The 26472-nt window shown below is 33.4% G+C and overlaps 3 protein-coding genes across 3 annotated transcripts; all 3 read left to right on the top strand.

Annotated features, from left to right (window-relative positions):
* The first annotated feature begins 5234 nt into the window (after positions 1 to 5234).
* LOC118033796 (homeobox protein knotted-1-like 7) lies at positions 5235 to 10158 on the top strand. Its single transcript, XM_035038902.2, has 5 exons — positions 5235 to 6132; positions 6308 to 6428; positions 9111 to 9301; positions 9429 to 9560; positions 9799 to 10158. The coding sequence occupies exons 1-5, from the start codon at positions 5812 to 5814 to the stop codon at positions 9937 to 9939; spliced, it is 906 nt and encodes a 301-aa protein (XP_034894793.1). The 5' UTR covers positions 5235 to 5811; the 3' UTR covers positions 9940 to 10158.
* Positions 10159 to 16501: 6343 nt separating this feature from the next.
* Positions 16502 to 22624, top strand: LOC118033797 (phospholipase D beta 1). Its single transcript, XM_035038903.2, has 10 exons — positions 16502 to 17987; positions 18617 to 18733; positions 18969 to 19163; positions 19373 to 19624; positions 19733 to 19801; positions 19924 to 20071; positions 20876 to 21024; positions 21324 to 21494; positions 21589 to 21786; positions 22022 to 22624. The coding sequence occupies exons 1-10, from the start codon at positions 17028 to 17030 to the stop codon at positions 22313 to 22315; spliced, it is 2553 nt and encodes an 850-aa protein (XP_034894794.1). The 5' UTR covers positions 16502 to 17027; the 3' UTR covers positions 22316 to 22624.
* Positions 22625 to 23684: 1060 nt separating this feature from the next.
* On the top strand, positions 23685 to 25445 carry LOC118033799 (bifunctional dTDP-4-dehydrorhamnose 3,5-epimerase/dTDP-4-dehydrorhamnose reductase). Its single transcript, XM_035038905.2, has 2 exons — positions 23685 to 24234; positions 24710 to 25445. The coding sequence occupies exons 1-2, from the start codon at positions 23779 to 23781 to the stop codon at positions 25160 to 25162; spliced, it is 909 nt and encodes a 302-aa protein (XP_034894796.1). The 5' UTR covers positions 23685 to 23778; the 3' UTR covers positions 25163 to 25445.
* Positions 25446 to 26472: the final 1027 nt, after the last annotated feature.

Here is a 26472-nt window from a genome sequence, read left to right as displayed (position 1 = left end):
ATTTATTAAGATGATTGAGTCACTTCAAGATAACTTTCACAATTTAATTTGATATCAGAGCTAAACAAGAAATTGAGATTGGAATTTTAATTAAATTTAATATGTTGGATAAAATTTAATATTATGATTTTTCACTATTTGTGTATTTTTTTAGATTTAATTTTTTTTATCCAATCCACAGCGTAAATAATAATAATAATGGAGGCAAAAACAAAAGGTACTAGTTATCGACTAATATTCTCATTCATAGACCTACATCCAATAGAAGGAGTAGATAATAACGCATTAGATCAAACTGACTCAGCACAGACAACCTGCCATGTGTCACCCTCCAATAATTAAGCAATTTCCCCCCTTCAATCCTTCGATATTCTGAATTTGGGAAGTGTATCACCCTTGAGCTATTATTGTCCTAAATTGGGCAATTAGGGTTTCAGAAGATAACCAGTGGAGGGTAGCATGGTTAGGAAATGGATTGACTTCTGTAAACAAGACGAGAATTCATTTACTGTAGAGAAAGAGAGAGTAAAGTAAACAGAGAAAGAGAGAGAGAGAGAGCTTGAAAGTGACCACACCATCCTTCCTACCTTATCTTTCTCTCTCCAAGCATTTTGTTTGGGAGGTGGGACCGCTGTCTGCTTCATGATTCATCACCTCGTTTTTTATTTTTCACTTGGAAGAAGAAGGAGAAGATAATAAAAAGAAGAAAAGAAAGAAAGGAAAAGGGACAACAGCAATAGGCTGACTGTCTCAATCTTAGGTTAAGGAAAGAGGACAAAAAACTACAGCTGGGAGGCGTGACCCCACTTCTCCTTCTCCTTCCTTCCCACCTTCTCCCAACGACGACGATGCTTCTCCTTTTCTTGGGAATTACGTTAATCACCATCATATCTTTCCATTTCTTGTTTAAATTTAAAAACAAAATCAATATTCTTCCAAGCTCGGCTTCACCCCCCCCCCCTCCTGCCGCCTTGGTTATTCCTCGGAAACACCTCCCGCTTCGCAGTTTGCAGGGCAAGGTTCTCTCTGGTTTTCCCACATGCATTTATGTCGTCCATGTATTTATTTATTAGACACCTACGAACGTGCTACTGCGCATGATCCGTGCCTCATACGTACGTAGTCCATATATGGCCACAGCCTCAACCTAGCTAGCATGCTTCAACACAACTTTTTCTCCCTTCTCTTTTATCCTTTTTGTATTTTATATGACAAAAGTGATTCGTAACTAAAGTAAGATATTTACGTCGAATGATTCTCTTGCAATGGATCATGGTTGTATGATGTGTTTTGACTGATAAATTAAATATGTTAATTTTCTTGCATTATAGATCATATATAAAAAGTACCTTTCGCAAATAAAATTAAATCGACTTTTGATATCACATCATGGAAAACTTAAATACACATCCGATTAATATGTGATAATTAAATCACAAAGATAAAGCATTTGTATGATCATGGAATGCAAATCCAAGCTCCATTTCTTTGTATAGATAATAAATTTGGAGGGAAAAAAAACACTCATCTTTGAATATTAATATCTAAAGAAAATCCAAAATAAATACGAAGAACAAGAAAAGATATTTATGTGAGAAATACACACTTAATTAAGGTGGTCCAGATATCACATCATATTTTCAACTAATACTACACACACACACAAAATATCCCTGATTAATTTTCCTTGGAACAAATTATTCTTCTTTTTTATTTTAGAGGAAATTATCTTATGTTGTTTTGAGTGGTGCACTAATTCTTTGTATCTGGTTTCAACAGGTATCATATCATCTAGAACGACATTTTTTTCAGGCTTTTTGGCTGATTGATACGACCACGAGAGCAGCTTTTGCTATATATATATATATATATATATGGTGACAATTAAAGGGTTAGACCAACCGGATTCTAGTGATGAATTGGGCATCTCCGTGATAAATAAAAGTATAAAATTTAGATTTAAAAAGTATCAACATTAAATATTACATAAAGTTCTATGTCATTAACACATAGAAAAATCCTAAAGTTTTGGCATATACTATAAGGATTAATTCTATTTCATAGCAGGACTTCTTGCATGATAGATGATTGCTTAATTAAGCACTTAATCAATAATAAATATACATTTTATTAATTCTTGCTGCCATTATATACGAGAACATATTAGTTATTCTTACCGTTTAGAGAGGAAAAGGGGAGGCCGTCAAATGTTTGATCATTCACTGTTATACTGTTTATTAATTATAAGAATATTGCATCTCATAATAAATCGATTTGGTTCTGATTAGAAGCATAAAATACCAGACATTAGCAATGTTTTTTTTTTTTTTTTTTTTTTAAGAATTAGAAATCTTGTTTTTCCTAACGATAGAACTTCAACTCGTTTCTCAAAACAAATTATTGACAGAATTGGTAACTGGTACCAAATATTTGTAGACAGAAAAATGCTACTGATCATCACCAGCAGACAAGCCTTGATGATATGCTTACAGCAGTTCCATGTGCCTTCTCCCAAGCAGCTATATTTCAGCACATGTAAGAAATTATGGAACCTTTTTGTAATTAATTATTACCAATATCATAATCACAACATTGTTAATGAAATTAATAGCAATATTACGGTGTTGGCTTTTGACTTATCTGCACTGATTGCTTCTTCGGAGCACATGTTTCATTTCATCCTTAATTTCATATCACAGACCATCTTTATTCTGCTGCAATTTCAAAGCACAGTGATTGAAGATGAAGCCCGGCCCTTTAACTGGCTTTTCATGTCCTTTCCTTTCCTTTCACTACTGTGAGATTTTTGCCATTGATTGCGCTGGAACTTGATTTTCTTTGGTGTTTCTATACATGATCTCTTGATTTTGAAATGTCGATTCACCAGCTGCAACACAGTTGCTCTGTATATATATATTTGAGCATGAGCTCATGCTAATCATTCTGATTTTTTTTTTTTGTTTTTATTATTATTTATCTGTTATTGTTTGGCAGTATACTGTTCTTGAGCCATTTTTGGCATGCACGTTTTTATTATTGCTACAAACTTGAAAAAAGATTAAATTAGTTAATATCTTTCTTAATACTCAAGACTAATTAGCCTCTACGTAATATGTGTTAGGTGTTAATTAGTGGATTAATTACTACTTCAAAGACTAAATTAGTTGGATGCACGTATTTGTTGTTGGCGTATTATCAATTCATTCATATAAACTAATTAAAATCTCCTCCACTTTTAGCATATATATAATTAATATATTTCAAATTATAGGCATAGGGTTTTGTGAGCAATTCTTGGCGAAAGAAAACCCTAATAACTAACGGCTCTTAAATTACTTTAGAAGCATAATGCGTGTATTGGTGGCAAATAAAAAGAGTGGCCATTACTCCTTCGAGAGAGTTGGTGATTTGATGTCTATACCGCTACAATCGTAACGACATTCAAATCTTGCAATAGAAGGGAAAAAACGTACGTAGAGGAACACACAAAATAATAAAATTTGTAGAGTCATCTGATCAGCCCATGAAGAATTAATGCATAGTTTCCACAAATTAATGGAATTTCTTATCTTATTATTTGAAAAAACTTGGGTAATTAACATAAATGCTAGCCAGCGTATTTTCTTGTTTCCAACGAACGTGTGTGTATGTATGTATGTATAAAAGTGGATGTGATAGTATATATACGTTCAACTCCAGCTCACTCGTGTGACATTAGTTCTTTCGTTCTTGTCCTAAAAACCAGGTCCACGATTATTAGAGAGCAGGAGGCAAACATATCTTTTCACATACGTACATACAATAATTATGTAGAAATGATCAATACAACGTACGTAGCAGCAAGCTAGCATATGCTCTGTATAATTAATTATGGTCGGGCACGTTCGGTTCCATATGATTGTATAATAAATGATGTGAATGTTACCAATCGAACGGTTGAAATCATGCCATCAGGGGTCATGATCAGAGTCCCTTGTGCTGTTAACTACTGGGCAATTCACACAACAACCCCCACAAGTATTTGGTGGTCGGTCACTTGTGTCTCAATAAATGGGTGTCTTACATTTCTCATCGCCTTCAATTGTCGCAAATTAATATATCAGATTTAACAACAGATGTAGAAAAGAGACCAAAAACTGTTGAGAAAAGAAATGATGCACCAGCAATGGAGGCTGAACGCTGACAGCTCAACCCTCCAGCCGACTTTCTTAAATAACATAAATTAATTTAGTTTTAGAGGTTGGTGCTGGCTGATTAAAGGGATTGGGACGATCGATGCCCCTCTCCCCCTTTATTTTACTTGGCAAGTGGAGCATCCCATTTGGTGAGAAGATTGTCCTTTCCCTTCCACCTTTTTTTATTTTATGCCCTACTGCTCTCTCCTCTCTGTGTAATACACACCCAATCTGGTGAGAGATTATTGTTATTAGATATACTTATTATCATAGCAGATTTGGAATTAATTTCTGATGATCCACTTTTATGGATAAACTTACGTGATCAGAGACTAATAACTATCAACCCTTCATCAAATTAATTAATTACTCCGTGAGAGGTCAGAAACCGGGAGGCCTGAGAAAAGAAAAACAGAGACTCGTTATCAGATTTCATAACTATCGTGGGCTCTCAAGGAGAACGATCGACGTCTGGTGTTTAATTTGTAGAGAGACTGATACATGCTGGGCATCCATAGACGCAGACTTATTACCCCCAAAAGGTCGTTTTGTTCATCCAAATTATTAATGGCATTCATCTTTCGCCAAAAAAAAAGAAAAAAAAGAAAGGCTAGCACAGCTTTAAACAGTGACCGTCTCTATAATGAGAAAAGAGAGAAAAGGACTGTTTGTCCAAAGTATCGTGCCTTTAAGCATTTTCAGTTGAGATGAGTAATTAAATCCTCAATCTTGTAATTTAGTGGTAATTATATAATTAAGTGTCCATTGAGAATTTCTTATATGTTTTATTTATGTATATATATATAAAAAAAAATCATTGTGAAATCAACACAAGCGAACAAGAATCTAAATCTTCTGATATCCCAAGATCATTTAATTGATATTTAATCCAATTCTCTTCTGATAAACCTACAAAGAATATACACACACACACACACACACACACACACACATATATATATATATATATACAGTAGCTAACATAATATATATATACCTAATCAAACCCCACCTTTAATTTATTGTCAAGCTTATACATATGTTAAATTAAGACCCCCACCCCCAAAAAAAAAAAAACAGAATAAAAAGAAACAAAAAGCAATAAAAAATGTCAGGCCACTGGAAGCAGCTTTATCTGATCTCTCATCCAACCCCCAACTCCTTCCCTTTCATAGAAATGATTCCATAGCTCTTCTCTCTTTTCAATTTCTCAAAGACTCGAAAAAACCAAAATTCAGTCTCTCTTTCTTTCTCTATCACCTGTTTCTGTGCTTTTAAGTCCTCATTGATCTTTCTTTGTGTCTGTAAAAATCTCTGCAACATATCAGAATTGGTGCAGAAAGTTTTGTGTCTCAGATCCCAATATACAGGCCCCTTCCTGCCTTCTCTCTCTCTCTCACCTATAACAACAAAACACTGTTTCTCTGATCCCTCTCAGCTCTTTCTTTCTCTCAACATCCATTAAACACTGTATCAGTCCTCGAAGCATAAGAGCCTTGTGGTCCTCAAAACCCTCACTACATAAATCTTTTATGATTTCTTTATAACCCCTTTTGTTTTTTTTCTCTACACTCTCTCTTCAATTACTTTGCTTTCCTATATAGAGAGATTGAATCTTTAGTGCTAATATTTACAAATGCAAGAACCAAACTTGGGCATGATGGGAAGTGGAAGTGGGGGTGCACTTGGTGGTTTAAGCAGTGGAGAGATGTCTGTGTCTTTATCAGGTGATCAGTCTCGCCAACTCAAGGCAGAAATAGCTACACACCCTTTATATGAGCAGCTATTATCAGCTCACGTGTCTTGCCTTCGTGTAGCTACACCAATTGATCAATTACCTCTTATAGATGCTCAGTTATCACAATCTCATCATCTTCTTAGGTCTTATGCTTCACAGCACAACCAACATGGTCATTCTCTTTCTCCCCATGAAAGGCAAGACCTAGACAACTTCCTGGTAGGCTCTTCTTCCCCATAAATTTGTCATTCTCTCTCCCTCTCTCTTTTTTCTTTTTCTTTTTTTTATATATATACGTGTGTGTTGAGGGTTTGTGAAGACATATATATATACATACACAGTGGTGTTTTGTTTTGCTGTTTGCTTGTTTATGGGATGTGTGTTTCGTTTGCAGGCACAGTATTTGATAATATTGTGTACTTTCAAAGACCAGCTTCAACAACATGTCAGAGTGCACGCCGTTGAAGCTGTTATGGCCTGCCGTGAAATTGAGACCACCTTACAGGCTCTCACTGGTTTGTCCTCCCCCCCCCCCCCCACCCTCCCTCTCCTCTTAAATGTCAGCCCTTGATATTTCCTTTTCTTTGGTGAATTAAGGTGTTGTACAATCATAATCAGCTTATATTTTAATCAATGATTTTGTTTTTTTTTGGGATCACAAAATACGTGTATGACTTTATGTTTTCTATTAATAATTTTTAGGATTCATACTAATTGAGTTTAAAATTAGTAATTAGCAGCTGGCTTAAGAAATTAATAAGATGCAATCAAAGAAAGCTTTCTTGTCTGTTTTGATTGCTTGGAAATATATACATATAATTTCTGCTCTATACTTGTTTTGATGTTTGATGGGTTTGGTACATAGAAAGATAAGGTTAGCCGTGTAAGTTTCTTACAAGTTTAAGAATAATCTATACTGGAGGCCGATGCAGTAGGGCCTACTAGTAGAAAAATCATAGTAGTAATTTATACTTGGAGTGATACGTGTTTGTTCCTTGAAGGAGGATACCACCACCAACCTTCAACAAACAATGAGGTTGCATTCGAATATTTGGATTCTAGAATGTTTTTGGTTCTGCTGATTTCCTCGAGTACTTTTAACTTAGTAAGATAATGCATAAGCCTTGTTTTCCTGGTGTCACAAGTTTCCTCTTAGGTATATATATAGTTGACGAAGACAGATCATATGTAAACGTGGAAAGAATTAATACTTGTAAATTAACCACTCATCTTCACAATAATTACCAAGTGGAGTTATTAGGCCAGTACATGAGACTAGATAGTACTCATTTACTTGTTAATGGTTTAGTCGTTTAGATCAGAAACCTTAATGTATGGTTTGGTAACCTTTGAGCAGTTTATTGCTAATTATGATTGCAATATGCTGCCGGTTATGCTTTTTTTAGAAATTCTCCCTACAATTCTTAGCAGTACTGTTGCCTGTCTTTGAGGTCCAGGCAAGATTTAGGAAAGTGTACAACTTCAATGCTAGAGCCATTAATTAACTTACAATTTATCTCTATGGAATTCTTGAACATTTTGATAAAGTTAACATATTCCTATGAAAAATGTTTGAATAAAATGAAAAATGTTTGAATAAAATTTAAAATGAGGCCAAACATGTATATTACTTAATGTTTAATTCTTGGACTATGTTTACAGAATAATGCAGACCAAGCTAAATTTTATATAGATTCTTTCTATGTATATTAAAATACATGTATGTGTATGTGCATGTGTGTGTGTGTGTGTGTACATGGTTCCCCTATTGTATTGTATTGATAATTAATGCAACTTGTTTTGGCTTAGCTAGGAAAATGGTGTTTTTAAGGAAATATATTTCAGGATATATTTGGTGAAAGATGAGAATTCTGATACATCAAATAATTACATCAAGTTTATGTACATGTGATCGCAATATTGAATGATTTTGTGTTTTTGAATTGATACGGGTTCACTAGTAATAATATTCGTTGTTTGATATCTCACAAATTCATTTATGGGAATAAGTAATTTGCCACAAATGTTATATAAGGTATCATGTTTTGAGAAAGATTTTTGGTTAGACCTAGGGTTGAGTGTGCACAGAGCTCTAGGTTGTACATGATCCATGCTAGGGTTATCCATCACTGAAATGTTGGATTCAAGCCTAGTTTATTCTTGGAATATAAAGAAAACACCAATTAATTAAGAAGTTTTTGAGTTCCAACTTTAGTACTGTTAGTTGTCAATGTAAAGATGATTTAACCTTATATAATACCTACGTGCTTTTGATTATGATTAGGTTGACCTTAAATCATGATATTGTTCCATGTGTTTAAATCATGAGTATATATTTTGTAGATTTTCTTTTGACAGATGTCATGGTCTGACCACAGAACTTTCATAGTCTTGGATTTAACCTATTCTTTGCTTGAGATATACTCAAAAGAAATTATGTCCCACTTTCCTCCCTTTGAGATGTGTAGCCACTCCCAAAAATACCGCGAAACAACTTGCACTTAAAAGAAAAGGAAAGAAGAAAAAACTCAATTGATCACCACCCAATAGTTTTCTTGGAAGATTGTTCGCAAAATTCAAATAATGTACTATCTTAATCGTGCCTTGTTCGTATTTCGATTTCTTCTTGGGAAATGAGTTGGGGTTGTAAGAGCTCAAGGAACTTTCCGACAGCATAATTGCAGTGCTTGTCGATCAATAATGATAGGTGATCCCAACATATCATGTAATTGAGATATGAGAGAAGATATGTTCCAAGTCATTCTTAAATATCGTCACATGATATATGACTTGATGAAACCACTTTAACTTTTATTTTCCATGTATCAAAGAAAAATCCTTTAGCCTGCAGAGATCATATTCCTTTTTGCCCTTTTGAATTATTCTATCCCTCTCCCCAGTACTTGCGTCCCAAGTGTCATGATATGTGGCAAAATGCTTTGTAAAATGGGTAATCTATTGGAAGCATGTCCTTCTATCATTCTGATGAGTTGCTGCATTCTCTTGTTGAAGTCAGGAAATATGGCTTACCCAGTTTTTTTTTTTTTTTTCCTTATTGAACTTCAATGTTACAGCATATGGAGTACTACTAAATTGTAAAAATGAAAGGGTGGTCATGAATCCCGACAGTTCTACCTATTTCTTTCTAGTATGCTGTCCTTCAAGATGGATGGATTATTTACATAAATCTCTTTCAGGTGTGACTCTAGGAGAAGGTACGGGTGCAACCATGTCTGACGATGAGGATGACCTGCAAATGGATTTCTCTTTAGATCAATCAAGTGCTGATGGGCATGACATGATGGGATTCGGCCCTCTGCTTCCTACAGAATCTGAAAGGTCTTTGATGGAGAGAGTTCGACAGGAACTGAAGATTGAATTAAAGCAGGTGTGTGTATAATTAAAACTGCTATAGAAAAAACTAAAGGTTGAAATTAAGATGATTTAACCAGCACAAAAAAGTAGACCTTTTAAATGTCAAAAGAAAATAAACTTGGACTTTTCTTAATTTGCAGGGCTTCAAATCAAGAATTGAAGATGTCAGGGAGGAGATATTGAGAAAAAGAAGGGCCGGAAAACTACCGGGTGACACTACTTCAGTGCTGAAGAATTGGTGGCAGCAACACTCCAAGTGGCCTTACCCAACTGTAAGCCACTGATCCAACTTCTTCACTGTTCAAAAAATATTTTACCATATCTACATTAATGCCATCCCATATTTGAAAATATCTTGGCTCTTACCAAAACAAATAACTAGATGCACAAACTAATGCTAGAGCTAGTGCATTAGCCCCCCTTCTCTTTTCCGGTTAGGGAGATTATCATAAGCTTTGAATTAATAACTTTATTTTATAAATAAGAGCATGTCTGCATGATGATTTTCAGGAAGATGACAAAGCAAAACTTGTGGAGGAGACAGGATTACAGCTAAAGCAGATTAACAATTGGTTCATCAACCAAAGGAAGAGGAACTGGCACAGCAATTCTCAATCGGTGACATCCTTGAAGTCCAAGCGCAAAAGGTAGACAAACCAGTCCATCTTATTTGTTTCAACTGAGGGAGGGGACTGCAAAGAGGGGTGTTCTTGCTTTATGTTGATATAGCTGTCACTGTATCCTTTGGGTTGCAGTACTTTCTACTTGCTAACAACCAGGTACAGGTCATGTAATAGGTGGAGACCTAATATCTCTTACATTTAAGGTTGTATATTCATGTCATTAACAGGATGAAGATTTTATTCTCTAGATTTTCTCTTTCTTGCCATGTTACCGGCCCATACTCTTTACTTGCAAGGTTGTTTTCACCAAATAATCTGAATTTTCTTGATTATAAGAGCTAGGGGACTGATTAATTAGGAGTGCCAAGCCAATTCAAAGCTTCAAGAGCTAAAAAAAGATTACAGTGCTGATCTTGGGCACTGCATCAAAACTTGGCAAAAATGCGGCAAGACTGCAAACGTTGACCCCCAAATAGGGGAAAAGAAAGAAGGAAGGAAAGAAAAAGGAGTGATTTACGTAAATCTAATGCCCTCCTCCACACCATGCTATTGATGCTTGTTTTCAATTTTTAGAAAAGGAAAGAACAAGGGATGAATCTCTTCTGTAATAAAAAAAAAAAAAAAAAAAAAAAAAAAAAAAAAAAAAAAACCTTCTTCAACCCTGATAAATTTATAGCACACCTAGTATCCATTATACATATCGCTCTCTTTAAACAAAAAACAAATTTAAGTGGAAGTCCTGGGAAGGTCATCTCCGGGTGACTAGTAATTTAAACATTAAAGCCCTGAGACCAATTAATGAACGAGTTAACGCCATGGTTACTTTTAAGCCTCTTGCTGCTTTAAGACCTTTTATGCTATCTTAATAATAGATTTTGGGTTTTAGATTGTTTATCGACCAGGCAGCCCAGACTTGGGATATTGGATTCTATCTGCTTTTCATTTGTTGGGTCAATTTTCCATATTCGCTGTGCGCTTTAGAGGATAAAACCCTTTGCGATTGTATATACTGTTCTTCCCCTTCATATTCTCTTTGTCTGTGGAAATTATTCTTCGAATTCTAATTCCAAGATTTATTAAACTCCAATGTCTGAGAGTTAGGAAGTAAAGAGGCTGAGACCAAGAGTTGCCAACGTTGAAGAAGTTGCCTTTGGTGGTCTCGTACTTTAATTTAAAGTAGAAGATCAACGAAAAGTAACTTAAAGAGCTTAAACATATTTAATTATCTATTTACAGAAATTGCGGGAAAGAAAAAAAAATTAAAAATGTTATGAGAGTTGAGGGGTTAATTGACACAAACTAAAGATTTTGGGTAAAATTAAAACATCTGACAAATTAAAATTTACCTTTACGTTCACAATTCCCATTCTGTAAGAAAGAACATGGTTCTGTCTTCTTCTTTTTTTAAGGATTATGTTCCACATGTTGTCAATTCAAAACAAACTCGTTCAACCAGTTCCGTCGCAGCAGGATCTTTAATTCATATATAATTCTTAATTAACTACCTCTGCAGCAGTCCTCCTAAGCACGTTGCATTAATATTTTATTCTATTAATTTGATTATGAGATAAAATTGAAGTGCTGATCAAGTGCCTTTTTTCTTCATGACACGTATGATTCTTGAGATCTAGCATCAGATGTAAATATAAATATTTCTTTTGGGAGCAAAGTTGGCCCAATTCAAGTTAGATTCACCAGTGGCTACATTAGGATGCATGTCGGATTAATTTTTTTTTACTCAAATAAACTAAATAACTAAAAAAATCCAAGATCATGGATTAAAAAAATTAAATAAAAAAAATAATATGGTAATATTGAAATGATTCAGGTTAATTCTAATTAACTTATCAAACCTACGATACTTGAGATAATAATAACCCTTTAAATGCAAATCAAAACCAATCAATCCTATAAAAATATAAACAAAATATATAAAAAAGATTAATTAAAATTATTATAAAAAATTATTGAGACAATTATATATTAGATTAAATTTTATTTTTTGGTTTAACTCATCAAACTCATAACCTAGGACATGAACTCTGTTAAATTAAATGATATTGTTTTTTTTTTAATTTATTTTCTACCTAAATATATTATAATAAAAAAGAGAATTCTTTTTTAAAAAAATAAAAAGATGAAATTGAAAGAAATAAATGAAATGAAAAGGAGCGATGACTTTTTTTTAGATAATGTAAAATCAAACCGGGTAAAAAAAGTTTTCTCAACTTTGATATGTTTTTTTTAGATAATATTAAGGTTTAAAACAATTATCAACAAATTTTTTTTTGTCGAATGAAACTTAGTGACATCAAAATTGATTTTTTTAGTGTCTAAAATTAATGACTTTATCTTTCCCTGTTGGAATTCAATGAATTTCTATCTTTTTTATGAAACACATGGACTAGAAAATAAAAAAATAAATAAACTTTTAAAGCAAAATTAAAATTTTGAAAATGGTTGGGATTGTGAAGGTTGACAAGTGAAAGCATGAGGATAAAAATGAATTTTGAATCAAAATTTAGATTGGTATTGAAATTCATGCGTGTTTTACACTTTGATCTTTATTTTTTAATTTGCTCCAAACTTAATAAATTATAACAAATTAAACCTCAATTTGAACATAGAAGGACGCAGTTGAAAAAAGAAATCGTGAAGAAAAATAATTCCTATGGTGATTTTCCTAGACATTTTACTGTTATAGTTATAATTATAACACAGTGAAAGGTTTATTTTTCTTTGCGAGTATGCCGGGGAAGTAAATTTGAAATTGCAATAATTGACTCTATGCTGTTGTGGGAAAAAGAAAAAGAAAAAACTTATATGGCTGCTCAAAAGGCAAAATTCAATGAATAGAACTCCTTCAACAAAACTTATTACAGAATAATTGTGGATTTCCATTGACTCTGTCACGATCCACCGAGCAAAAATCTTAAGACTAATAATAGATGTCATTCACTGATAAGCTGTCGCGTAAACATGTAGGAAATAATAATAATAATAATTACTATTATTATTAATATTAATTTCCAGATTAATTTGTGTGCATTTTAATTAATTTTATAAATTTTAAAATTAATAATTATTTAAATTTTTAGTTGTCATCGTATTCAAATTTAATATTAAAAAAAAAAATTAATTCCAAACTCTTACGGTTAAACTATATTCTTAGTATATTGGAACACACTATATCAAATAAAATAATAGTATTTAAGGGTGTCTTTGAAGAGAATTTATTATTTTTTTAATCCTCTTGTAAGAGAAAAACAAAACGATGAAGCAATATTCCAAGCTATGCAGGCGAGGCAGTCCAAAATGGCCAACTCTTGTTGGTGCGTATTTTAATAATTAATTTTATAGGCAACTGGACTACAGAGCCCAGTTATTAAAAAAGTGCCAGACGCCGAACTGTGAATGGAGGAGACAGGTTTCACAGGACTTTCTTTTCTGGCGGCTCAGGGAAGAGCGCAAAGACCCAGGACCTTTGACCAAGTAAACAACTTGAAAATGTTACTGAAAATCATTCTCATGATCGAACCAGTGTACCTTTAAGATCTGGCTCATGATCATTTTTAATTTGAATGCTATATATATTTAAGGATTTTTGTGAATGCCATTGTTTGAAATATGATTGTGGTGGAGCAGCGTGACTTATATATATGTTATTTTTGGGCAAGTTTATTGGTTAAAAAATTGATAAAAGATTGGGTGGAAATTTAATGTTTTTTTAGTCTAATAAACTCAGTCTAACTCTAACGAGTTATTAAATTAAATATTTATAGATTTAGTTACATGTTTGGTTTAAATAAATATAAAAAACCCTCTTTATTTTGTTATAAAACTTTGTTTATTTATTTTTATTTTTTAATATAAAATATTAAGGTTAAAGATGTTAATCCTTTTAACATTCTTAAAAGTATAAAAATCTTCTAAAAACCTATTATATTTTTGTTAACATTAATAATATATAAAAAATAATTATCTTTTATTAAATATTATCATATTTCAACTCCTTTTCTTCATAAAAAAAATAAGATTCAAAACAAATGTCTTGTAAATCTTTCAGGCATCATGTCTATAATTTATTAATTCTTAATATTTTACAGTATAGGTATTTTCAGAACTTTTCTTTTTAAAATATTTTTTTTTCTAAAAAGATATTTGTTTATATATCAAAAAGTCTTCAAAATCAATAAATAATATTTTTTTTATAGGTATCAATCACCATCACCATGCTAAAAAAATAAACAAAATTATTAAAATTAAGAAATTAATTAATTATCTAACGTTTCTAAGTTGTTTAGATATTTTAAATAACCATATATGTCTAAATTTTTATAAAATTAATTTAATTTTAATTAATGAAAAAATATATTTCCTTAAAAAATTAAAACGATTAGTTAACATCATCACATATGGACAACATGACGTATGCGGTGGCGAAATTAGAAAATGTCACCTTGAGGGGAGGTGCGTTGTTTGTACTTTGTACCCGTTTGTTGGAAAAGCAGATGGGTGTCTCTATGAAAGAACGCCAAGAGGAAAGGTAAGTTGGGATAAGTACAAATAAACCCTCACTTGTACATATACATTGAATCATGAGTTTAGATTAAGGGGTTTATTGTTGATATGTGATCAAGTTATAGTGTTATAATTATTAATATAATTATCACTAAAAAATTATATAAATTTATATAGTTATTAATTTTAAAATTTATAAAATTTATCAAAATATAATTCAAATATCTATATTAATAAAAAAAAATCATGAATCAGTCCCAACCTTTAAACTTTTTCAAGATTATCTAGCTATCATTCCTTGAACACTCTAAAAGAATTGGGATTGCTTATAATATTTTGTTGTTTATATAAACACTAAACCAAATTAGTATATTTATTTAATCGTTTAAAATTTAAATAACAAATTTATATTGTATCTCACTTGATTGGTGCACAGGATAGACCAAAGGTTACGAGCTGGAATGACAGGGACCACAAACATTTTTTTCATGGTCACATATAACATGTCATTTATCACTTCTTTTTTTTTTCTTTTCTTTTCTTTTTTTAAAAAAAGATGAATAATATTTGATTGAACCTCTTAATAAAAATAAAAAAATCAAGGCTACGAGCCAACTATTTTTTGTCTTTTTCTTTGATTTGTTTTGCACTCCTAAAAGAATTTACTAAATTCATTTACTTTTTTTTTTTTTTTTTTTCATGCTTCTTAAATACTATTATAAATTTTTATTTGAGTTTTAATAAAAATAATTTCAATTATTATGTATATAATATAAAAATAATAATACTATTAATAAGTTATTAATAAAATTTTGATTTTAATAATTTATTCTTAAGATTTTTAAATTTATTTTGAACATGATTTTATCATATTTATAATTTTATAGGCCTTCAATCACACATAAAATATAAATATATTTTTTGTTAGCTTGCTGTAATGATGATAATTTTATTTCATAAACAATAATTCCAATTAAAAATCTAATATTCTCTAAGATAAATAAGAGATATATTAATAAAAAAAACATATATCTTGATGGAAATTTTTTTGTCAAAATGACTATATTTTCAGATTTAACATCAATGTCAGAAAATTTTATAGATATTATTTTTTAATTTTTAAAAAAATTTATATCGTAGCAAAGCATACAAACTAGTAGTTATGAAATTTGTTGAGGCAAATAGTTTTTATTTTTAAATAGGATGATAATGTAAACAGTGAAAAAATAATTATTTTAATTAAAAAAAGTTAAAAAGATAAAAATATCCCTGATTAGTAGACATTATATTATTTTATTCTATGATTAAACAGTAATTATACTATACATAAAGATAAAATGACTACCCTAACTCCACAATTTATAAAAAAACAATTATATCATAGTAAAAAACCACATTACCTTTATATTTTAGTTAAAGGTTTAATGACTAAAACAACAATTTCATCATTATACTTAAAAATATGTTTGGGAATGTAGTTGCTGTTGCTTTTCAAAATACTTTTCACTCAGAAAAGTATGCCAATAATTTTTATTTTTGTTTTTTAAAAAATATTTTTGAGATCAGCACATCAAAATAATTTGAAAATATTAAAAATATACTAATTCAAAGTAAAAAAAAAATTCAAAAATTTTTAAAAGTACTTTTGGAATGCATTGCTGCACTAAATAATAACTGGAGTCTTGCTATACTTTACTAGGAGAATTAGTTTTTCTTATGGTAATGAATTTTCACTTTTTAAGTCATGTATATAATTGAGATAGGAAATTTCTATAACTTTAATTTCATAATAAATAAATTGATAGAAGATGAATTAGCTAGAGCAAAGAAAATAAGGAGAAAAACTAGTAGGATTTTAAGGAGTGGCGGTTAATTTGTGGTCATCTTGTTTCTCAATTCAGTTTGGTGAGAGAAAAAGAAAATACCCAGGGCCCCCAAGCACGCGGTCTTGTAGAATTTGAATGCCACTGCAACGGTTGTCAACGATTGTTCATTGACAGCATGTTGTTAACGTATAACTGGCGAAGCCAAAAGAGCCTTTCAACATAACTTTTAAGAATCAAAATAAACTGATAGGAAGGACATTTCCAAGCAGCTCAACCATTCAGGGCTGAGAGTCAACGACATCGTCTCAGAGGTTCTTATATAACAGTATTCATTTCCAGTTTGATTTTTCTGAAGTGGTCTTTATTGTCATAAATACAAGAAATCTATGGATTAAATTCTACTAATTTTCTAAATTTCTATATTCCGTGTTCCCTTTTTCCTGTTCCACAAGTTGCAATCCCGCCTTCTTTTACTCGTTCAACTCTCATCTTCTTTCTTCTTTATAATGCTCTCTTTAAACCCCCTCTCTCAGCTGAATTCTCCTTCTTCCTCGTTTCCTTTTCCAGTAATTTCTTGTCTATCTAGAGGTGCACAGATTCATTGTTAGTGATAGTTTATCCTCTAGAGACTAGCAACAACTTGGTATTTGTCCAATCTAATTCATTCCAAGATTCTTTCTTTCTGTTCATTCCATACACAGCCAGGAATTGCCTTCTGGTCCATAAAATTCAACTGTTTTCAGCTAAAGAGAATACCAAGTCCTTTGTTATGGCTCAAATTGATCATACTTTCTCCTTCGGGGGCTCACACCATAATCAGGGTCAACAAGCAGTGCCATTTCCCACCAATAAAGGGTCTTTGAAAGTCTTGCCTCTGCATGGTAACTTAGAAATATGGGTTAAGGAGGCTAAAAACCTACCTAACTTGGATATTTTTCATAAGACTTTAGGGGATGTGCTTTCGAAATTCCCTGTGAAGTTCGGCAATAAGATTGAAGGGCATGTAGGTAGCAAGGTCACCAGTGATCCATATGTCACTATTTCGGTATCTGGTGCTGTAATTGGGAGGACTTTTGTGATCAAGAATAATGAGAACCCGGTGTGGATGCAGCATTTTGATGTTCCTGTTGCACATCATGCTGCAGAGGTTCATTTTTCTGTCAAAGATGATGATATCGTTGGCTCACAAATTATGGGTGCTGTTGGGATCCCTGTAGAGCAGTTAATCTCAGGCATGAAAATTGAGGGGATTTTCCCGGTCCTTGGTTCTAATGGGAAGCCCTGTAAGGCTGGAGCTGCTTTGAGTTTATCAATTCAGTTTACTCCAGTGGAGAAAATGGCAATTTATCAGCAGGGAGTGCGTTCAGGTCCTGATTATAACGGGGTTCCTGGCACATATTTTCCTATTAGGAGAGGAGGTAAAGTTACTCTCTATCAAGACGCTCATGTTCATGATGGTTGCCTTCCTGATTTGAAGCTTGATGATCATGTTCAGTTTGAGCATAGAAGTTGCTGGGATGACATCTTTAATGCTATCAGCCAGGCTCGGAGATTGATTTACATTACCGGATGGTCTGTCAACTATAAGGTTAAATTGGTACGGGATGGTAATGGCGGCAGAGATTGTACATTAGGAGATCTTCTCAAGACCAAGTCTCAGGAAGGAGTTAGAGTGCTGCTTCTCGTATGGGATGATCCTACCTCCAGGAGTGTTTTGGGATTCAAAACGGTAAGAAAATCAACTCATTTTCATGTATGATGCTGCTTTTGTCATTGTTCAGACCAATTTTCCATGTTAATTTCATTTTTCTGGATACCTCTAATTTCCATATCAATTAAATCTTTGTGGATACCAGTTCTGGTAAGATTGATAGTGGTTATTCTTCGCTGTAAGGTCTTTCATGTTTAAAAGTTTCAAGGAACGGCTCACTGTTGGAGAGGCTACGACAATGCTTTTGCTGGTTTAATCTATGCCCTCCCACACCAAAAAAGCAGGCAATAGTATATAGTTTATTGCTATAAGAAAGCTTCTTGGTGCTTCCATAGTAAATAGGCAGTTAAATATGGCAACATTCAAAGTAGAAAACTTACGGCTTTTAGTGAATTTTATTGCTCACTTTACCTTCAAATGTGTGAAGTCTATAGCTGCTGGATATGATGTTTTCAGAGAATCACCTAAATGTCCAATTGCATAATATTTTCTATCAGTAATTTTTTCTTGGGATTAAAAACCGTTTATAGTTCGCTCATCCACTGTCATTCCAGCATCAATTGCGTACTCACAAATTTCTCTCATGCTTAAAAATGGTTGACTGTTTCCTCTTGTATTAGGCACTGATCAAGTTTTGTGGTGTGTAGGAAGGGGTCATGCAAACCAGTGATGAGGAGACTCGCCATTTTTTCAAACACTCGTCAGTGCAAGTGCTACTCTGCCCTCGATCTGCTGGAAAGGGACACAGCTTTATCAAAAAGCAGGTTGGATATAAATAGTCACTATCAACTTCTCTATGGTTCAAATGCTACTTGTGTGAGAGCATTATAATAAGCATCTGGCGTTTCTTTGCTTTGATAGCCATTCACCTGCATTGATTTCACTGAATATTCTAAGATCAATTTATATTTATGAATGTGCATGTAAGTGGATTACGTTGGTACATGATATGTATACCACATGGTCTGAACCTCTTGTTATTTATTTTTTGTTTATCAGGAAACTGAAACCATCTATACACACCACCAGAAAACAGTGATAGTGGATACTGATGCAGGTCACTTTAGAAGAAAGATCACAGCATTCGTTGGAGGTCTTGATATATGCAAGGGTCGATATGATACTCCACAGCATCCTCTTTTTAGGACATTGCAGACAGTGCACAAAGATGACTTTCGTAACCCTACTTTCAAGGTAATCTCACAGTTGTTGTTCTTGGGTGCTATCAGATATATATCATATAAGTTGCTCCAGAGATGAGAATCTCTTAATTATCTAGCAAGGCTTATGCACACGTATATGATTTATCTAGCATATCATTGTGTTGTCAGTTGCAAAATGCTTCATAAATCAGTCACAAAGAGATGCTAACAATGTAATATGTTTCGAGGGTCGCTAATCAGGAGCCAGCTGGTGCTGGATGTCCAAGACAACCATGGCATGATTTGCATTGTCAAATTGATGGTCCAGCAGCCTATGACATCCTTGCCAATTTTGAAGAGCGTTGGTTGAAGGCATCAAAACCCCGTGGGATGCAAAAATTGAAGGCGTCATTCGATGATGCATTACTGAAGCTTGAAAGAATCGATGAAATATTGGGGATAGCAGAACTTCCATCCCTTGCCGAGGATGATCCAGAGGCTTGGAATGTTCAGGTACTCAATGTCAATTACTTCTTTGTCTCCAATCTTGGATTCCTAATCTACTACATATGAGAGTGTGTCCATGTGTCTATCCCCTGACCAAATCTCCTTTAACTGAAGGTTTTCCGTTCTATTGATTCCAATTCCGTGAAAGGCTTTCCAGATGACCCGAGAGATGCAACAAGCATGGTGAGAAGACTTTGACTTGGAGCCCCTTCTTTTCTCCTTCTCATGAACAAATCATGAGCATTATTTTTTCATACAATTCAGTGCAGGTAGTTTGCTAACAGGTATGTTCTATTTTGTAACAGAACTTGGCATGTGGGAAGAATGTAATTATAGACATGAGTATACACACCGCATATGTCAATGCAATCCGTGCTGCCCAACATTTCATCTACATTGAGAACCAGTATTTTCTAGGTTCATCATATAATTGGGATTCTCACAATGACTTGGGTAAGGAATTCTATACTTTGAGATAGAGGTAAAAGGGAGATATTTCTGTATTTTTCTTGTTCATTTATCAAGGTTAACTTTTGAGCTTTGGCCCTTCTTTGCATCTTATTTCTTGACTTTTCTTGATGATAAGAAACAATATTCTAGATGATTCCCATTTCTAGCTAGTTTAATGCTTTATTAAACATGATTAGCACAAAACTCATAGCTGAAAATTCATTGTTTTTGTCAAAGCTTTTAGATGATAATATTAATCATATATTGGACCTAATCGCTTAAGCTTCTTTAACATGGTATCAAAGTCTTATTGACTAAGCGGTCACGAGTTCGAATCTCACCACTCCCATTTTATTTGATAAAATTAATAGCACTAGTATGAGCCCCTCAAAGGGCTTTCACTTGGGAGAGATAATATAAATAAATATCTTGGGGCCTCACCTAACAATACCATGTTCTTTCTTATAGAACAGATGTGTCCATAGCAGTGGTGCTAAAGTACAATCTAGAGCGAAGGCTCCAAGTAGGATTGTCCATGTTAGGAAGTTATCAAATGAACTAAATAACTGTAGCATAGTTGATGATCTATAGAACATTCTAATGGTTATGGACAGAGTAAGATTTAATTTTGGACACCAGATTCTGCTAATTGGAACAGCTTTTGGTTCCAAAAGTGGGAATGTAAAAAGTTTGGATTGCATATTAGTGGCAGATTGTTACATCCCAAGAATTCTGCTACTTCTCCCAGCATCCTCTCTTCCAACTTGCATCTCTAAAGACAGTTATAATCGTGTTTATCATCTGCAGGAGCAAACAACTTAATACCCATGGAAATTGCCCTTAAAATTGCTGACAAAATAAGAGCACATGAGAGGTTTTCTGCATATATTCTTATCCCAATGTGGCCAGAGGGAGTTCCTACAAGCGCCCCTATACAGAGGATTCTCTTTTGGCAGGTAGGCATGATTTACTATTTGAGAAGAAAGAACTAAATACAGCATGTCATCAGTTACCAAATTAGCATGAGCTTGCATGTGAATTTGAATCAACCACTAGTTCCTCCTGAAATCTCTCATAGAACAAATAACTGCGTTGTCGGGTCAACTCTACTTTTGTTCTCATCTCCACGTGATGCATTTTTGAAAATCCTTCAGGGAATTGTTATTCAGAAAAAAAGTGCACCTGGATGTAACACATGAGGTGAATATGACAATTGCTGTGTATTTTTAACTAGTGTTACTGTTATCTGTTGCAGCATAAAACAATGCAAATGATGTATGAAACAATTTACAAGGCCTTGGTGGAGGTTGGACTGGAAAATACATATGAGCCACAAGACTATTTAAATTTCTTCTGCCTTGGCAATCGCGAGGCGTTAGATAGGGAGAATGGTGGGCAAAGCTCTACTCCGGGAAACACCCCTCAGGTTTGTCTTTTCTTAACTAGATGTTGATTGTTTTGATGAGCTTTCTCTTTGGGAAACATCATGTTCTCGAAATAACAGTCAATCGGTGAAACAGGCACGGAGTGAGAAGAGCAGACGCTTTATGATTTACATTCATTCTAAAGGAATTATAGCGGATGATGAATATGTAATATTGGGATCTGCAAACATCAATCAACGGTCCATGGAGGGCACCAGAGATACTGAGATAGCAATGGGAGCATATCAACCCAACCATACCTTGGCAAGGAAAAACTCTCGTTCACACGGGCAGGTAAACTAACTGATCGGAAAGATTGTTTGCACTCATCAAACTTCAGGACCAGTTCTTATACGGATTTGACAACATTTTTCAATTTGTTTGCATTCGGAAAGTTTTGTGATTCATGTTTCTTCTATAAACAGAAGCCTGAAGACCAAAACAAATTTGATTTCAACTTTTCTCGTGTTCCTGAAGTCTTGATCATTCCAATAAGTGCGATTTTTTGGTTATTTTCTGTCGAGTGCAGGTCTATGGATATAGAATGTCACTATGGGCAGAGCACATAGGAGGGGTTGAGGAGTGTTTTGAGCAACCAGAGACCATTGAGTGTGTGAGACGTGTAAGGTCCCTCGGTGAACAGAATTGGAGACGGTATATCGCTGATGAGGTAACAGAAATGAAGGGTCACCTTCTGAAGTATCCAGTTGAAGTTGACAGAACAGGCAAGGTCAAGGCTCTCCATGGCTGTGAAAAATTCCCAGACGTTGATGGTAACATTCTAGGGTCTTTCATAGCCATTCAAGAAAATCTCACTATTTGAGCTCTCACTTAAGCATCACCAAAAGCCATGGTTGTTTTGCTTATTTTCTCAATCAAGATTCGTTTGCATGGAGTCTGATGGTATAGCACCAATTGTTTTGCTTTCATTTTAGGCCAGTGTCTGGCTAGTTTCTTCCCCCCTTCAATTTGTAAAATAGTAACAGCAAGGTCCGAGCTTGAGGCCTGCCTCCTCCACTGCTCCTTCTGAACTAAATGTATATCGGCAAATATCAAGTTAGAACTTCTTTTGGAATTTGCTCCGTCCTTCTCGACACCTCGACTTCTTTATATAGTAATTGGTTTTTATTAATGCAGTTTTAATTTTCAGTTTTTTTTTATCTATAATATCAACACCTGCTTAATTTGTAATCATAACAAGACTAAACAGAGGTGTCATTGAAAACGTAAATTTTATAAATTTCAATATACATAGTCAAAATCTAAAGTATGTTAACTCATTCCAACATCTCTAATTAAATAAAAGTTAAAATTTACATATTAATAAAGTATATTTATCAATCATACTTTATAAAATAAAATTTATTCCCGCAACCTAAAAAATTTCAAGTATAAAATAAAGATTATCTAGGATATCATTTATTTCTCTCTCTTTTTTTTACACACATAATTTTTTTTATATTAACATAAATGTCCGGGCTAGTTTATGTCTATCATGATTAATTCAACGAGTTCTAAAATTAATGATTATACAAGTTTTTAATGACCCTGAAATTTATAGGACTCGAACTGGTGACTTCTGTAGAGCAAATTTGAAAAAAATATTTTTTAAAAATTGCATTGATAATTTTGTGTAGAACTTAATTTATCTCAAGCCAGCTTTATAATTTTGACTGGAGTAGATTATGAAATCTCCATATTTGAAGCTTTTAGAAAAATTAACAAAATCCCCTTATTTTTTGAACAATTACGAAGATTTTGGTCATTAATTTGGATCAACAATCACGCTAACATCCAAAGATATCGCCTGTATGAATTCATAATGTTAACACGTTTTATTTTTTTAAATAAAAGATATATTCGAATCGGTCCGTGAATATATCTGTAAGCTAATATCTTCACTTATCTCTTTCTACTTGCATGTTTTTCGTTGCGTTAAAAATGCTATTTGATTAAAATTTGATTTGTTTAAATTATTAGTTTTGAATATTTTTAATACTGATATAAAAAGTTAATTTTTTTAAAAAAATAATTATGTTATTTTATTATATTTCTAAACAAAAATCAAAAATAAATTTTAAAAAATAAACAAATTTATTGTTTTAATATATTTCTAAAAAATAAATTTAAAACACAATTTCTCACACACTCTTGAACAGTAAACATATTATATACCCACACACACTCTTTCTCACGTACAAAAATACGCACACATTTGTGTAATATCATCCCCAGATCCAAAATCATTCACGCTTCATCCATCCCTTCCTCTCCTCTCTCAAAAAAATGGGATTCGAATCTTCAAACGGCACCGCATCACCAAAACTGCTCAAATTCCTCATCTATGGACGTACTGGCTGGATCGGTGGACTCCTAGGCAAGCTTTGCCAATCCCAGGGCATCGACTTCACCTATGGTTCCGGTCGCCTTGAAAACCGATCCTCCCTCGAAGCCGACCTGGTTGCCGTTAATCCCACTCATGTTTTCAACGCTGCCGGCGTTACTGGTAGGCCTAACGTCGACTGGTGCGAATCCCATAAAGTCGAGACCATACGAACCAATGTGGCCGGCACGCTGACGTTGGCTGACGTTTGCAGGGAGAAAGGCTTGGTCTTGATTAATTATGCTACGGGCTGTATCTTTGAGTATGATTCGAGCCATCCTCTCGGGTCGGGTATTGGGTTTAAGGAGGAGGATACTCCGAACTTTATCGGTTCTTTCTATTCCAAGACTAAGGCCATGGTATGGTAGTGCCTATATCTTTAAAGTTATGTTTTGTTGTACAATATGGTGGTCTTTTTTTTTTTTTAATAAGATGTGTTTAATTGGTGGCATTTGTAAGACAATGTGTTGGTTCTATGCAATTTGCTTTGGATCTAATTAAATATATACTTGCTTAGTGGAGTAGGGTGAATCGCAGTTGTGCATGTAATGCATAGTGTTGGATCCAGTAGAGTAGTGTTAATTATATGCAATATTTGGTTGTTGTTAGAGATGTCATTAATCAGAACAAAATGCAAAATAAACTTAATCGTGTTCTTCCTCTTTTTCAATTTTTATTCGGAGCTAGGGAATTCTTTCGTGCATCTCTTTCGCTTTTTCATTTTCCAGTTTGTGCATTCTTGATTAGATGGAACATAGACAACGATGTTAATGTCTGCAATGTGTTATAGATTTAATAGATTCTGATTTATGCTTCTTTTCTGATATTTGAAAGGTAGAGGATTTGCTCAGGAATTATGAAAATGTTTGCACATTGCGCGTCAGAATGCCCATTTCATCTGATTTAGCCAACCCTCGCAATTTCATCACAAAGATCACTCGATATGAGAAGGTTGTGAACATTCCAAACTCGATGACAATCTTGGATGAACTCCTTCCCATCTCCATCGAGATGGCAAAGAGAAACCTTACTGGGATCTATAACTTTACAAATCCTGGAGTGGTTAGTCACAATGAGATTTTAGAAATGTATCGGGATTACATTGACCCCGGTTTCACATGGAAAAACTTCACTCTTGAGGAGCAAGCAAAGGTAATAGTTGCCCCAAGGAGCAACAATGAGCTTGATACTGCCAAATTGAAGCAGGAATTCCCTGAGCTCTTGCCAATAAAAGAGTCCCTTATCAAGTATGTCTTCAAGCCAAATCAGAAGACAGCTGCTGCTTGATGCCACCAAAGGGAAGTCATGGATGAACTGTTGTCCATTAAGAAGTTCTTCGTTATTTATGTGTTCAAACCGAATGAAAATGTCACAGGTGCTTGAGTTTTTTAGGTTTGGATATTTTTGGTGTTTTCCTTGTTTCCATATATTAAAAATTGCTCATGTGGGCTGATTTGATCTTTCCACCTTAGAGGTTCTTCTTAAATGACATGCATATTCCACCATTTGTATCTCTATCTTGTATTTGCAACTTGATGATGAATAAATTGGTTAGAGGTGAATTGATTTATCAAGTTATAAATATATTTTTGCGAGTTAATTTGTAATGTATGGCACAAGCTGCTTTGCCTTTAGTCAATTATGTTCTGATATTAGTTTTGAAACTCTTTATATGTGGTTTATCATTTCAACAAAATACTTGATTTTTACTACGAATCTTGATTAGTTGTCTTGTTTTCTCAATGTGAATTGTTAAAATGATTAAAAAGTACCTACAATCAAACTCTTTTTTTCTTGATGAAGCATCTAGAACCCGTTTCAAACTGTATTTTATTACAAATTAATTTTTAATGTTTAAAATTAATTATTTTTATATAATTTTTGATATTTTTACAATATAAAAAATAATTTTTTAAAAATAAAAAAATATATATTATTTTAATATATTTTAAAAAAACACACTTTAAATCATACCCATTGGACCACAAAGCATATCCACAACAATATAAATAGGTAGTCCAGTGATAAGAGTTTGGAATTAATAAGTTTGTTTTCTTTTGTGATTTTAGATTTGAATCTTGTAGTTGTTAATATAATGATCATTAAAAACTTATATTATTATTAATTTTATGATTTATAAATTATATGAGATATGTTAAAATTTGGTCCAGACACTAATATTAAAAAAAAAAAAAAAAAAATTGTTGCAGCCTACCCTGCTGGCGTGTGGGGAATGTGGAGGTATCGCAGCCGCCATGAGTCAACCACACATTATGCTTGATAAAAATTAAGAATAAAAGCATTCAAAAGATTCGAGTCAAAGGACACAGTTATATTTTCAAGCAGGGGCAGTACAAATTTGAAAAGCTAACTCAGGTAACACAAGCGTCCACATGAAAAATCATCAAAATGGATTTAGCGTGTTAGTTGCGTCCAAGGATTCCCGGTCTTGTACAGACAGAAGGGCCTCCGAATTTGTCTGTCTTCTGTGTTGTCATTGAGGAAGGGGGTCTTCCGTGCTCATAACCATGGAGGGTTGCTTACTCTGTTGATCTGATGTTGTTTAAGACTTTTGACTCTTATCTTCATCCCTGATT

This window comes from Populus alba, chromosome 1, assembly GCF_005239225.2.
Source record: "Populus alba chromosome 1, ASM523922v2, whole genome shotgun sequence".
Lineage (NCBI taxonomy): Eukaryota > Viridiplantae > Streptophyta > Magnoliopsida > Malpighiales > Salicaceae > Populus > Populus alba.
This window is presented reverse-complemented; position numbering and strand designations above follow the sequence as displayed.

Bases quoted from the DNA above. Each gene is read 5' to 3' on its own strand.
- LOC118033796 (XM_035038902.2), top strand. From the start codon at position 5,812: ATGCAAGAACCAAACTTGGGCATGATGGGAAGTGGAAGTGGGGGTGCA. The intron at 6,429-9,110 runs GTTTGTCCTCCC...AATCTCTTTCAG, and splicing joins CACCTTACAGGCTCTCACTG to GTGTGACTCTAGGAGAAGGT. The intron at 9,302-9,428 runs GTGTGTGTATAA...CTTAATTTGCAG, and splicing joins TGAAGATTGAATTAAAGCAG to GGCTTCAAATCAAGAATTGA.
- LOC118033797 (XM_035038903.2), top strand. From the start codon at position 17,028: ATGGCTCAAATTGATCATACTTTCTCCTTCGGGGGCTCACACCATAAT. The intron at 18,734-18,968 runs GTTGGATATAAA...TTTGTTTATCAG, and splicing joins ACAGCTTTATCAAAAAGCAG to GAAACTGAAACCATCTATAC. The intron at 21,025-21,323 runs GTAGGCATGATT...TATCTGTTGCAG, and splicing joins AGAGGATTCTCTTTTGGCAG to CATAAAACAATGCAAATGAT.
- LOC118033799 (XM_035038905.2), top strand. From the start codon at position 23,779: ATGGGATTCGAATCTTCAAACGGCACCGCATCACCAAAACTGCTCAAA. The intron at 24,235-24,709 runs GTATGGTAGTGC...GATATTTGAAAG, and splicing joins ATTCCAAGACTAAGGCCATG to GTAGAGGATTTGCTCAGGAA.